Raw genomic sequence first — 14,108 nt, 5'->3', positions numbered from 1 at the left:
AGTGTGGGCCAGATGTGGATTTAAATGTGCAATAATGATGGTATTGTAGCGGTGCTACATCTGGTGTGAGTTGTCTTTCTGTTGTATACCAGCTCGTGAGCTGTCTGCCCAACATGTGAAAACTCACCTTTCTTTGCTCAGTAAGAATGGCATCCTCCAGTTTGTAAATGAAACGCTCTGTAGCTCCCTCTGGTGGCGTAGTTCAGATGTGGCACATATGTCGAGGTTTGAAAGGAGGAGGGCGGCACGCTGGGCTTGTCCTCTTTGCTTTTCATCTCCTTAAATCACCACCTAGAGATGCGGAACGAGCCTCTCGGCCGAACAGATTTTTTTTCTTTCTCAAATGAACACCAGGGAGCTTTCTCACCCAAAGGTCATCTGATTTTTGGTTTACATTTGTGTACTGCGTCCTCATTAAAGTACTTTCCATCTTTCAATAAGAATAAAAATAATGATTGGGGAAATCTGCTCATTGTAGACATTTAGTAGCATGTGTATATAAAATGAAGTATACTCTTACAAGGAGACTGAGAGCAAAGCACTGGATTTACTGACACTACACAAGAAAATAAGTACTTATTATCAGATTGAATACTAATTGTTGGACGTGAACAGTATCTCACTAAACCCCCTTTCTAATTTCTGTCTGCCAGATCTGAAAAGAGAGGCCAGTATCTGCCACATGCTGAAACACCCTCACATCGTGGAGCTGCTGGAGACCTACAGCTCCGATGGCATGCTCTACATGGTCTTTGAATTGTAAGTCTACGTGCACTCTGTAATCAGATGTCAGATGTGTTTTTGATGTGTAAATTCAGGGTTTGATTTTGTGTCTTTTATGTGTACTTGTAACCGGGGCAGGAAACACCTATTTTTAAACACCCGCACAGCTGATCAGTCCCGCATACCAAATACTGTTTCTTACCAGCCGCTAAATAGTTTACATAGAGTAGAAAACGATGCATAGCTGGAAAGCAATTGTTACAAATGTAACAATTGCATACTAAATTTACCAGCAGTTGCCAGATGGCTACTGCGTGTATATATTCAAAATATACACACACACACACCCTATTGCCTAACAGCCCCCTTGCATTTGTGGTTACAGACTTATTTCCTTGATGGAAACAAAATCTTTGTTTGAGCTTGTTAAAGGTCAGATGATACACACTACTATATAATGTAATTTTTGATGCACTGTGCTATATATCTAGGCCAAGACAAAATATCAAGCATTAATGTTATATTTTCATGCACTTTGGAATAAATAAAGGTGTGAGGCCTTTTTGAATGTAAATTCCCGGTCTGGAATAACAGGCCCGTGTGTCATTTTGAGGTAGATTTTACAGTAAAGACAAAGCATCTGTGTTCAATATAAAATCCACAAGTGACATTGGACACGCGGGGAACGGCTCTCTCTACTTCTCCCCCGGCATCTGTTGTAAATCTAATTTTCTTAATCAACTCGCCTGGTTAATTTGTTCCCTCTGTGTGGATTTTATTTAGTAAATCTGTATCCCATAGCTTCCTCAGAGCCTCCCTGGGGGATTGTACTGGCTGAAAAGTGCTAAAGCGAAAGTATAGTGCTTCTGCGTTTGCGCCAGTGAAGTGAAAATCGCTCCCTGGCGGACAGAGTTTTGCACTGTGTTTTAAACTCTATTTTGAGACACGGTAGTTTGTGCGGTCTTGTGTAAACTGTTATCTGTAATTGGTAGAAATCTGATTTTTGTCTCGTCCCTACCCCGATCCCCTTTCTCTTTCTTTCCCTCTCAGTATGGACGGAGCAGACCTGTGTTTTGAAATTGTCAAGAGAGCTGACGCCGGGTTTGTGTACAGCGAAGCAGTGGCCAGGTAGGACACACGGTCTGGGAGCTGTGGGTAGATCATTTAAAATATGAATACAGATTGAAATAAACAGCAATTTATCGATGTCTGTCTTTGCTTTCTGTTCACGCAGCCACTATATGAGGCAGATCTTGGAGGCACTTCGATACTGCCACGACAACAATGTGATTCATCGCGACGTAAAGGTGAGGTCTCTCCCACGAGTCCCTGACTAAGCCTCTGAAACCAGCAGACTGAAAGCTTTTCATAACAAATGTAATAAATATGCTCCATACCACAGACAACCACCTTCTCAGACTAGAAGATGATTATCTACTAAAGGTCGAGCACATTTTACTGTTTACCAGAAAACACACTCGGCGACATCCGTTCTTTACATTCATTTCCACTTATTATATGGCTTTTAGAATAAACTTGTGGTTTGGTCTAACCACACGGAAGCCCTTTTAGCCTGCACACCAGTGCCTTAGCAAAACCCGAATCGTCAATATAGTTTGTGTGGCATGACAAACAACCATTGTGGATTTGTTTGGAGTTCTTGTGGTCAGATTAGCATTAACGGCTGATTCCAGCAGGATTAGCCATTCAACACGGGCAACAAAAACTACCAGACCAGATGGAGCGGCCCTGAAACAGCCCCTCGATCCACACACCAGCCATTTGTCCACAAAGCGATCGAGGCCGCCTTGTGTCCGCGCGTGCTGGCGGGTCAAACCTGGTTGAAACGGGAGGCGCTCATTACTGCTGGTGTTTGCTTTAACACCCGCCTCGGAGTGCCAGATGGGTGCTTTTTTTAACACAAGAGGAAGGAAGTTTTCAGTCCAGTTACATTGACAGATGCACTGTCAATGTAACTGACTAAACCTGTCACTCATTTCTTTGTCCCGTGTATGTGCTGTATCAGCAGACTGTCGCTCTGTCTGAGTGTTAGGAAGGAAACACCCCCTTGTTAGATCTATTCATCTCTTTACTTTCATATAGACAGGATTATATTAACATTACAAATATATTTAGAAAAGGAACAAAAACATCCAAAATGTGTTTGTTTTAACATAATTGAGATACACTCAATCCATTATCACAAATTTACCCATTTATATTTTCAGAAACATTATGCATAATAGCATTCTCTAGAAAATAAACATGGTTTCTTTCTTTTTCTTTCTTTCACTCAGACATTAAAGTAGAATTTAAACAATGATTTAATGTCTAAACAATGAGTAACTGCAGTAAAAGAAACAACAACAAACAAACATTTGTTGAACATAAGAAGTCATTTTACAGATAATTGCCCGATCAGTCTGGCATATGTTAGAAATGAAAGGTATTTATTTCTCCAGCGTTCACGCTTTCGTCAATGTTGGTCGGTAGGGGGAAACACCGTCACTCCCGTGTGGCGAAGGGTGGATTTGATGACACAGATACTGTTTCTCGGGGTACCCGAGGGGGTGTTGAGTTGAGAATTTAAAGCCACAGGCACAGACGTCCGTCTGAACTCTGTCGTCGAGCTGTTGGATGTCGCCCAATTGCCGAGTCGGTCTCCGAGTACTCGGAGGGCGGTTTTGCGCACCGAGCCGGATAACAGGAAGTACATGACGGGATCCAAACAGCTGTTGAAGGCGGAGAATAACAACATGACCTCATTGGTGCGGTCCACCAGGTGCAAGTAGTCGCATGATGCTGTTCCGCTGAGCTGGGAGAGGATGTAGACGGGGCGAAAGGCGTGGTAGGGCCCGAAACAAAGGGTAAACAGAAAGAGCACAAAGAAGGATTTCTTGGCGGTCCGTTGGTATTTGTGCGAGTTGGGCAGGTCCGGCTTGTCCCGTGACACCCTCAGCAACTGGGAGGCGATCTTCGCGTAGGAGACCACGAGCATGATGAAGACGAGCCAGAACAACAGCACCAACATTGCGTTGAAGTATGCTTTCCCTTTGGCTACCCGTCGCTGCTTGTACTGGAAGCACTGGCCGCTGTTTTCTTTGTCCTCAGCCGTGGCGATCATGGGCACCGCTGCAATCAGTGACAGACCCCACAGAGCTGCGCACGCCACCCAGCTCCATGGCCAGTTGCGCCCCCGCAGCCTCATCATCATGCCTCTCCGCGCTCTACCTTTTCCTTTGAGCCTCAAGTATCTGTCCAGGCTGATGAGGCCCAGTAACAGGATACTGATGTACATGTTCATGTAAAATAGATTCCCCACCAGCTTGCAGGCCAAAGATCCCAGTACCCACTTGTTTCCATTAATGTGGTAGAGGACCCTGAAGGGCAGGCATGCCAGCAGGACCAGATCAGCCACGGCGCAGTTGATGAGGAATACTCTTACAGAATTGCGGCTCGAGTGTAAGAAAAGGAAGACCCACAGTGCAAAGAGGTTACCCACGAGCCCGATGACAAAGAAGAGGGAGTAGGAGACCATCAGCGGCAGACGGAGGGTTGTGTCGTCAAACGAGCAAATATTCTGGTTTATGGAGAAAGGAGTGGAGGAAAAGGGAAGAGAGGAGTTGGACGACGCAGAGGCCGAAGGAGTGAAGGGGAACGAAGAGGCGGTCATCGTGTCTGAGGAGTGGGATCTTGAGGGTTGTCAATCAGGCTCTGAAAAAGAAAGGGAAAAGCTCATTTCAGTTCATTGTCACTGAATAAAACCAATGAAAAAGCAGAAAAAAAGAATAGTGTACATCACTGTCTAATTGCAGTGATGTGTATGACAGGTGAATATGTGGGTTGTAGTTTTTAAAGGTTAGGGAAATGAAATTATTTTATGCAATAACAGGAGGTGTAGAAGCAGCGTATTGAACACTCTAGAAAAGTGTTTGTTTTCTATTGTTGCTGGATTTAGTTTTTTACTCGTGGGAACCCAAGTTGTGACTAATGGAAAGTTTCATGCCTATTTAACACACGAATTCCAGTTCCACCGAATTACAATGAACACTCTGAACCACTCACCGTCTGACTGCTGCAAACAGATGTTTGGATTAAAGCAGAACGCTCAACATTAATGTTCCTTCCGCAGGAGGGTCAGCACAGCTGTAGTTTAAATGCGTGTGAATGATGTGTGACCGCAGTAGTCCGGTGTGTGTTTTCCGCCATCAAACTTGCGACCTGTTAAGTAAAACTATAGTTACATACATAATAAAATATAACAAAACTGCAGTCCATGTCCTTCACATTTTCCTTTTGCCATCTTCACCTTTCTCTTTGATCTCTGAATGAGTCATAAATTTTGCAGACTCTTTTTGCATATCCTTTTGAAAGCATCCACTCCCTGTCCTCCTCTGCTCTCTGTTCTCAGCTCGCAATCAGTCTTTGTCTTACCGGTCTCGTCCTCTCTCTGTCTCTCGGTCGAGAAGCTGCACTCTCTCCAATCCTTCTCTCCCTCTCACAGATATGAAAGTTTAGTCCACTAGTCCTCTCTGCTTCTTGTTCTCTCTCTCTCTCTCTCTCACACACACTGCGCCTCTCTGATATTGCACCGCCTCAGTCAACATCCTCCACACCCCTCTGTTCCCCTATAACGAGAAGTGTAAAAATGTGAAGACAGGAAGTGAGACCACCGCCACAACCATCTTCTGCCATGCAGCGCTGCTCCTAAAATGACTTGAATCTATGCTTACATGCTTACCGGTGCCAGATCATAAAAACAAACATAGTCATAATAGAGATGGAGAAAAAACTTTAATAGTAGTTTAATAATAATATTGATGAAGCAATTGCATTAGATTGCCGGTGAGTGTGTTTGGTCAAATACCCTTGTGTTTTATGAAGCACTTGTCGTTGGCGTCGTCTTGTAAAATACAGCAGCATTATGTCTATGCAAATGGAGATTAAGTGTGAAAACTATGTTGCACTCTAACCCTAACCCTGTCATGTATTAACTGCTTAAAAACTGTCACTTCTCTCTCTCTCTCTCTCTGCTTGTATGTCACTGTCAGTAATTCTCTACTGTGTGGTTAGTTTTTCTCCGCCCTGTCCTCTAAGTTATAAATAAGTTACTTTATTGACCAAGTACTTTTACAGCACGGCCATTAATGCAGTAAAATGCATATCAACCTTGCTCTACAGCACACGAGTGTGTGTGTGTGAGAGAGACGTGTCAATCTAATGCTTATTATCCATGATGCACTGGCTAAATCCTGGGGTAAGAACCCTTTCCTGTCTGTATCAGCTTCGTAATAAAATTGCGGTTATAGTTGTTCGAGTCGTCTTGTCATTGTGAAACCGTGGTTTGCTAACCAGCGTCAGAACATATGGGATCTTGCACTTTTGCACAGAAAGAGAAAAGCAAAGCATTGCACAGGCTGCAAAGAAAAGTTTTTTTTTTTTGTTGTTTTTGTTCTCCCTCTGCATCAGTGAAATGAATAAGACTGTTAAAAAATTTACTGTTGAACTTCTCTTCTTTATTCCTCTGCAGCCTCACTGTGTGCTGCTGGCCTCAAAGGAGAACTCTGCTCCGGTCAAGCTGGGAGGTTTTGGAGTGGCGATACAGCTGGGAGAGTCTGGCTTAGTAGCTGGAGGTACAGTGGGACACTTTGACCTTGACAAACTGAGAAAACACGGCTTCCCTGCCTTAATTAGACAATTAGTCAGATCAGATTAACTGGAAAATGTAAATTGTGCCTAGGTCAGGATGTCGACGGAGGCCTGCACCATTAACCTATGAAGTTATGAAGTAACATAAACTAATGTTTAGACCATTGTTAGTCTCAGCCATTCACATATTCCTACCCTGAATATCGTTATAAATCATCCCTCTGCCCGCTCTTTTCAGGTCGAGTCGGTACTCCCCATTTCATGGCCCCGGAGGTGGTGAAGCGGGAGCCGTACGGCAAACCGGTGGACGTGTGGGGATGCGGAGTCATCCTCTTCATCCTCCTGTCCGGCTGTCTGCCTTTCTACGGCACCAAGGAGCGCTTGTTTGAGGCCATCATTAAAGGGAAATACAAGGTAAGAACACGGCGGACAAAACGGCCTCGTCACACCTAATGTGTGGCAAATGCAGTCGCTGCGGGCAGCTAGACGGATAACAGAGCTTATTTTTTTAGAATCAAATCTGGAAGTAATATGCTCTACCGTCAGCGCAACTGTGTTTTACAAGAACATTACAGACTGTGACAAGTGTCTGTCTGCCCACATTAAACTGTGTGCGTGTGTGCGCTTTTTCAGATGAATCCGCGTCAGTGGGCCCACATCTCGGAGAGCGCCAAAGACCTGGTGAGACGTATGCTGATGCTGGACCCCGCTGAGAGAATCACTGTCTACGAGGCCCTCAACCACCCCTGGCTGAAGGTGAGCTCACACAAACACACCCAGTAATAAATGAAGAACTGCTGAACTTTTGCTTCTGACAAGCTCTTTTGTGTAATATTTCAAAACCCGGAAAATAAGTGGGATATAGGGGTTTTGAATGAAATAAGCTTTGGCAAGTAATTGTCACCTTTAAAACCACTGGCCTTTAGTGCTGCTGACTCAAGACCACTTCCTTCTGCTAGAAGCTACACCTCCTGCTTTCACATCCGCTCTGTGACTGCTCTAATGTGTATGTGCAGCTCTCTTCACATCCTCACCATTGTTTCCTACTTGTGCTAATGTGACTGCTTTTTTGTTTTTGGTGGGTGTAGGAGAGGGACAGGTATGCCTACAAGATCCACCTGCCTGAAACGGTGGAACAGCTGAGGAAGTTCAACGCCAGGAGGAAGCTGAAGGTTAGCGTGGTGTCAAAGTTCAACTAGATATCTCCAGGTTCAGCTTGATGAAAATCAGATATGGGAGGAAGTGTGGCCTCCCCCGCACTGTGCAGCCGTTTCTAATCACTGACCCAGATCATTTGTTATGTCATGTTTTCCCAATGATTCTTATCAGACCTCGCATACAAATACGTACAACTGTGTAACGGCTGTATTATCCCTACTCTGTATCCCAGGGTGCAGTGCTGGCCGCCGTTTCCAGCCACAAGTTTAATTCCTACTATGGTGACCCCCCAGAGGAGCTTCATGACTTCTCAGACGACCCCACCTCCTCAGGTAAATGGCTCAGCGGAAGAGGACGATAATGTAGTAGTTAATTGTGCAAACTGGTGTGTGAGTGTCAAGATTTAGCTCTCCCTCCATATGTGAACTATCCACCCATGTGTCATTAGAGGTCAGAGATGAAACATATTGACAGAGGACACAAAAGGGACATTCACTTTCTAGCCAGGTTTCTATTCTGGTGTCTTAATGTGATCTCCAGCTGTCTGCGTGGAACTTCCTCTGTTTCAACAAAGACAGATGTTACCCAACAGCCTCACTTCCCTGTCTCAAATGCAGACTTTCACTTCCTTTGATAAGGAGAGCGGCGGCGGGTATGCATAGAACACCGGTGCGCTCGTCTTAAATGTTAGAAAACGAGTACCGCGTTGCGTATTTGCTTAACGAACGGGCGCAACGAGGCGAGCTTTGCGCATTTGTGGCTCGGTTTTGTAGTGGCCGCTGCAGCCAAATATACTGGTGTGTATTTTGTTTCCGCTGATGTTGGCAGTCTGTGGCGGATGTGCTTCCTGATGACTGGTTTCTTTTCGCAGCCGGGCAAAGGACCGACTAGACCGCCTCTGGTGATTTTCTCACTCTGTCGCTGCTCTTTCCCCTTTTACTCCCTACCTGCTCTCTCTGACTCTGTATCCTCTCCCTTCTTTCTTTGGTTGTCTCTCATTGTGAACTGTTACTCTCTAAACTCTGTACATCCTCTAATCTCAGCTTCTTTCTTTGGTGTTGTTTTTCTTCCGCCCTGCCATCTAGGACTGCTAGCTGCCGAAAGTACGTATCACCCTTCCCACTCGCAGAATCTTGATGTGTGATATCATCATTATCATCATGGCATCCTCACCTGCTTTTAGCTGCTTTTTCTTTTTCTTAGTGATGGATGATGTGGCTCCTCCTCCTCCAAAGTTGCTTCCTCTGTCTCCCTTTTGAGAAAACCTATTTGGTTTGATGAATGTGCTTTTATTCCAAATGCTTCCCGTTGACCTGTAAAGATGACACTCTGTTCACGTACATCTTGGTTATTCCGGTCGCTGAACAAAAAAAAAAAAAAAAAAATTGAATTGTTTTGTCATGACTTGAACGAAACCAAAAAACAAAGGTTACTAGGATAAGTTGCTCACATGCCTCTGTCTTGACTAACGGTGGGACTATCTATCATATTGTATAGCGCTTAAATAGGGATATTGATGATGAATTGCCGATCGAACAGTGGAGACCCGAGTCTGTTGTCAGCAGTGTAGTTGGGGGTTAGTCTCCCAAAAACTGTGGGTGCAGTCATTTTTAAGAGACAATGTTATTCCACGTAATCAATGTCCTTGAGGAATAGTGTTTGGTATTTGTATTCGGTAAGCTTTCGGTGGTCAACCGGTTATCTATCCGTACACGGCTGACAGTCGATTGAGAAAAGCAATCGGTAACCCTAATTGGGATGTATGTTAACAGACGTGTATAACAAGGTTTTCCCAAAGGTAATAATGGCTTATATAGCTCGTTTTCTTTCTACTGTTTGTCTTACATCCTCACGGTAACAGTTGAATAAAAGTCTCATTTGTTCTTTGGTGAAAACCCATTACGAGCACATGATTATTCTCGCCATATCCATCTTTCATCTGTCATTCCAGGACTTGAGCCTAGAAATTCTTGTCTTGCTATTCCAGAGCAGCGCAGGATTGAGAAATTTCAAGGGCGGAGTAAATCCTCGTCCCTACTATTTCTGAAATCATTTGTTGGAGATAGAGGTTTGTTTGGCTGCCTGCAGAGACCATGGTGTAATATCACCACCTGCCGCTAATAAATTGTGTGGCAACTTAAAGATCAGCCTGTGGGTTCAAAAGAATCACTGAGTCATCTCTAAATAACCTTAAGAGCAGTCGGAGAGAGAGGAAAATGTTTTCTCATTTCTTCTCAGGGTATTGATGACCGTGGAGCTTTATTACTATGTAGGCTACAAATACTTGTGAAGTTTATATGTCAGATTAGAATTTTCTTTCTTCACTTATCACATTGTATATTTTTGCACTTTTACATTTGATTATATTTCTATTTTTTCTCGGGCCTACTGCCCCTAACCCATCCTTCACACTGTGACTTTCTCAAATGACTTTCTTTTGATGTTGTATTGACGCCATGTACCGCTGTTTCTCTGGTTTTGCTGCATGTGTGGGCGATGCAGCAGGTACTTGGGGTTCAATAGTTGTGAATGTTTGTGTGTGTTTTCTGTTGTGCCGTCTATCGTTTGTGATTATTTTGGTCTTTTGTTGTTGTTTCCCTGTATGTGGATGCGTAACGGGTGGAGTGTCTGTCTCGTTCAGTGTTTGCATTTTGTGTTGTGTTGTATGTTTGCAGAGATTGCTTGGTGTACTTGTGAATGCTTCTGTGTGCTTGCAATTCAGTCTACATTTATTTGAGTGTATAACTTTGGTGTGTGTGTGTGTAGGGGCAGTATCGCAGGTTTTGGACAGTCTAGAGGAGATTCATGCACTGACGGACTGCAGTGAGAAAGACATGGACTTCCTGCACAGCGTCTTCCAGGATCAGCACCTCCACACCTTGCTAGATGTGAGTAGGTGTCATAATGAATCGAGGCTCGGGTCATTATGTGTATTTGAATTATATTTATTTACCTGTTGTTTCAGCTTTATGACAAAATCAACACCAGGTCGTCTCCTCAGATCAGAAATCCCCCTAGTGATGGTGTGCAGAGAGCCAAAGAGGTGAGGAATTTGCTGCCAGCGTAGTTCTCGGACCAGTAAAGTGATGTTCAGTGACATATTTTTTAGTCTGTTAGGTATTATGTGTGTGCCTGAGATTCATACCTCTTTCTTGTTATTTCTCCTCACCAGGTACTGGAAACCATCTCCTGTTACCCAGAGAACATGGAGGCCAAGGAGCTCAGGAGGATCCTCACACAGCCGCACTTCATGGTGTGATGTTACTGAAGCCAGTGTGCGCGTGCATACACACACTTAGTCACTGGCTCAGGTTGCTTTGTCAGTGCGTGTGTGTGAGAGATTACAACCTAGTCAGAAGTAGGGTGTTTTGACAATCCACATAACTCCCTTGGCCACAAAGCTGCTTAGCACCTGAGCTTGGCGAGCCCTCCGGCAGGGAAAGACACAGAGAGTTGGAGCTGTAGGAGGAATGTGCTGAAGGAATTCAGTGGCGACTGTCGATGTTTGTCAGGATGGATGTTTAAACTGCAAAGTGAGGTGGATTTCGTGGAGAGGTATGGTACATTTTTGGGGTCTGTAATTGCTTTCCCTAAAAGAGTGTAGCCAGTTTGTGGATAAAATGGTATAATGGCAATTAGTTCAGTGAGAAACTTTTTGTGTGGGATGCCTGTTTTGTAGCTGTACTTTTTTGATTAACTGTCATAAAATGGCCCAGTCACACCCTAGGTTTGCTTCAATCCAATTAGGCTGTCCTGCTCTGACTTCATCCTGCCACACACTTTAACTGTGCTGCTGGCAGAACTGGCTGGCTGTTGTGATGTATTGTCGCTCTATGTGGTGTCACTCTGATAAGCAGATGTGATTTTTTGGCAAATGCAGACGTGTTTGTAGTAAAACCACACAGTGTGCCAGTTACAGGATTAGTGGCCAAAGAGGAGGATCAGTGTAAACTGCACTATCCCCGGCCCTCCCTTCTTCACTGGGGTCCCGTAATATGTACAGTATCAGTTTTATATACATGAGATTATTTGGGAGCATCGGTCGGTGGGAGAAGCTGTTTGCTTAGTTAGTTTGTAACGGTGTGGTGATGGGATGGTTTTGGTCAGATGTGGTTTTGAGTTGGGCTGCTCCTCACAGTGGCCATTCTCCACACCCTTGGGAGAAGGTTGACTGCCAGGTGGTGGGAGCTTGTCTCCCAAACCCTGCTAGTCTTTTGTGGGTTTTTTTTTCTTTCTTGTAGTCTATGTTGTGGAGGGGAATTGGTGGGAGAAGTAGAGAGGACATGGTTATGGTTGTAGGTGGGGACTATGGTCATGTAAGTGGCTTAGATTTTTGGGGTGAAAAATATATTGTAGACATAGGATATGTTCTGGTGGGTCCTGAGAGTCTTAATATTTGTCTGTCTGTGTACATCCAGGCTCTGCTGCAGACCCATGATGTGGTGGCCCATGAGGTCTACAGTGATGAGGCGTTGAGGGTGACCCCTCCACCCACCTCACCGTACCTTAACGGAGACTCCCCGGACAGCACCAACGGAGACATGGACCTGGAGAATGTTACCAGGGTTCGCCTGGTCCAGTTTCAGAAGAACACTGATGAGCCCATGGTGCGTAGACAAATTCTGCTGCCAAATGTCAGTTATGTGCTGTGTACAAGTATGTTTCACCTTCACAAGGTACTATAGGATCTAGACTGAAGTTATTGTGTGTGTGCGAGAGAGGTAGCATTCCTTTTGCACATAGATCCTTTTCAGAGCTGGTGTCTTCAGTGATCTGATCATGAATGTAGAGTGAGCACTTGGATCTCACTTCCCTGCTTCATATGCAAACAATCAGTTATGTGTTGTTTATGTATTTATTGTAGTGTTAATGCCATAATTTAGAATTCACGCTTGTTGAAATGGGGCACCAGTCTTCTCATATCAGAAGCTGTGACTTCCTGGTCTCTATGTCATGGCTAAACAGCTAATGATACAATGTCTATGAATGAGATTAAATATTTTGACATTAACCCAGTCAAGACTGGCCTACTATGAGTTGTGCTGTAGCTGGAACGTCCTGTTATCACGGTGACTGATTCAGCTCTGGTGGAGTTTGTGGCTAGCAGCTTAGAGTTTACATGGCTGCAGAGCTGGGACTCTGAGGAAATTTCTCAGCAACGTGTGAATTAATCACAACTGTTTTATTTCCTGGGGGCTGGTGCATGTTTCAGGACAGGATTTGCACCTTGGTGAGAATCAGTCCTTTTTCCTATATGAGAAATATTGTTATAGACTGGAGATTTTGCCTGGTGTCCAATCCTCTCTGATAAAAGCATGGACTGTTTGTAACTCTGCACAGCTCTTACAATGAAATAAGGTTATATCCATTTGAAGTGTGTTGTGGCATTGTTACATGTTGTAAGTTTTCCCTCTGCCTGTCTCTTCTAGGGCATCACCCTGAAAATGAATGACCTCAACCACTGTATTGTGGCCCGCATCATGCATGGTGGCATGATTCATCGACAAGGTTTGTGTGATGATGTTGTTAAGCAGAGAGATAGTAAAAGAATAGCTTTCATGTTCTGTTGTCATCCAGTTGAGTGTGAACTCTTACAGAAACAGTAGAATATGTTGGTATGCCCTTTGTGTCTTCTTGGTGTATTTGTTGAAGTGTGCAGATGGGGAATGCCATAACTGACATTATAGTTTTTAAACTGTTCCTGGGTTGATTTTGCTTTGGATTGTTGAAGGATCCACTGTGTCTTTATTTGAAGCTTTTTGAGTGATGGTAGGAGGTTTAATATTAAAATCAGTTGATATTTGCCTGTATTCATAGGCACTTGTGGAAATTCATAGCAAATAAAATTGACTTTGGTCTCATGATTTAGCTCCACAAGTCATTTGGTTTATGTACATGTTCTTTAGCATACTCTGGCATGCTGCCTTGTGTAGACTGTGAACTTTTCTTCCATTTGCTTTGGAGGATTTTAGTAGGTTCCCTGCAGTTTGTTCCTTTTATTGTTTTGGTTATCCACCCCTAGGTTGATTCTTAGTGTGTCCAGGTATCTGAAAACAGGTAAATCTGTGTGGCTTGGAATGTTTTGAGGTCTTCTGACAGATGTTCCCCTCTTGTTGTTGAAGAAACATAATTCAATGATTGTTTGGTAGATTTATGTAGTATATTTGAATCAGCAATGAATTGTCACTCTTCCTTGTATTAGCTGGTGTTTCCTGCTTAATGAAGAGCCTCTATTAATCTGTTATTTCTCCTCTTCAGGGACTCTGCATGTAGGAGATGAGATCAGGGAGATCAATGGCATCAGTGTTGCCAATCAGACAGTAGAGCAGCTCCAAAAGATGCTGGTGAGTTATATGTCAGTGCCTATCAGTTTGAAGTGTTGTACGTGACTGGTGAGTGCAATAAAACAAATTACCAGGTGAAGAGGCTCATGTGTTGTCCTTTCACAAAATTAAGTTTTAAGTTTTAAGTTTTAAGTTTTAAGTTTTAAGTTTTAAGTTTTAAGTTTTAAGTTTTAAGTTTTAAGTTTTAAGTTTTAAGTTTTAAGTTTTAAGTTTTAAGTTTTAAGTTTTAAGTTT

At 43.6% G+C, this 14,108-nt stretch overlaps 2 protein-coding genes across 8 annotated transcripts in view; one reads left to right on the top strand and one right to left on the bottom strand.

The window, feature by feature from the left end:
• LOC111646195 (peripheral plasma membrane protein CASK-like) overlaps positions 1–14,108 on the top strand; it is a 38,333-nt gene that overhangs the window by 11,722 nt on the left and 12,503 nt on the right. For 4 of the 6 annotated variants that reach the window (XM_023395634.2, XM_087170884.1, XM_023395628.2 and 1 more), the window contains exons 3-17: positions 654–759; positions 1,774–1,851; positions 1,958–2,030; positions 6,254–6,356; positions 6,611–6,786; positions 7,006–7,128; positions 7,461–7,544; positions 7,763–7,862; positions 8,616–8,633; positions 10,297–10,418; positions 10,496–10,573; positions 10,703–10,783; positions 11,949–12,137; positions 12,960–13,038; positions 13,789–13,874. In XM_023395634.2, coding sequence (XP_023251402.1) covers positions 654–759; positions 1,774–1,851; positions 1,958–2,030; positions 6,254–6,356; positions 6,611–6,786; positions 7,006–7,128; positions 7,461–7,544; positions 7,763–7,862; positions 8,616–8,633; positions 10,297–10,418; positions 10,496–10,573; positions 10,703–10,783; positions 11,949–12,137; positions 12,960–13,038; positions 13,789–13,874 — 1,496 coding nt within the window. The remainder of the gene's footprint in view (positions 1–653; positions 760–1,773; positions 1,852–1,957; positions 2,031–6,253; positions 6,357–6,610; positions 6,787–7,005; positions 7,129–7,460; positions 7,545–7,762; positions 7,863–8,615; positions 8,634–10,296; positions 10,419–10,495; positions 10,574–10,702; positions 10,784–11,948; positions 12,138–12,959; positions 13,039–13,788; positions 13,875–14,108) is intronic. The other 2 variants (XM_023395635.2, XM_023395630.2) reach the window with 1 other exon arrangement.
• Positions 2,798–5,871, bottom strand: LOC111646197 (putative G protein-coupled receptor 34). Of its 2 annotated transcripts, none has more exons than XM_023395637.2 (3): positions 5,033–5,871; positions 4,789–4,944; positions 2,798–4,437 (listed from the first exon to the last, which is right to left on the bottom strand). In XM_023395637.2, exon 3 carries the CDS (start codon positions 4,394–4,396, stop codon positions 3,200–3,202), a length of 1,197 nt encoding a protein of 398 aa, XP_023251405.1. In that variant the 5' UTR covers positions 4,397–4,437; positions 4,789–4,944; positions 5,033–5,871; the 3' UTR covers positions 2,798–3,199. The 2 variants fall into 2 exon arrangements, with proteins under 2 accessions (XP_023251405.1, XP_023251404.1); XM_023395636.2 differs by having other exon boundaries at positions 5,158–5,871.

Source organism: Seriola lalandi, unplaced genomic scaffold (genome assembly GCF_002814215.2).
Source record: "Seriola lalandi dorsalis isolate HSWRI2012SDOR001 ecotype SW California unplaced genomic scaffold, Sedor1 jcf7180002054966, whole genome shotgun sequence".
Lineage (NCBI taxonomy): Eukaryota > Metazoa > Chordata > Actinopteri > Carangiformes > Carangidae > Seriola > Seriola lalandi.
The sequence above is the reverse complement of the archived record's forward strand: the minus strand, read 5'-3'. Positions and strand labels throughout refer to the sequence as shown.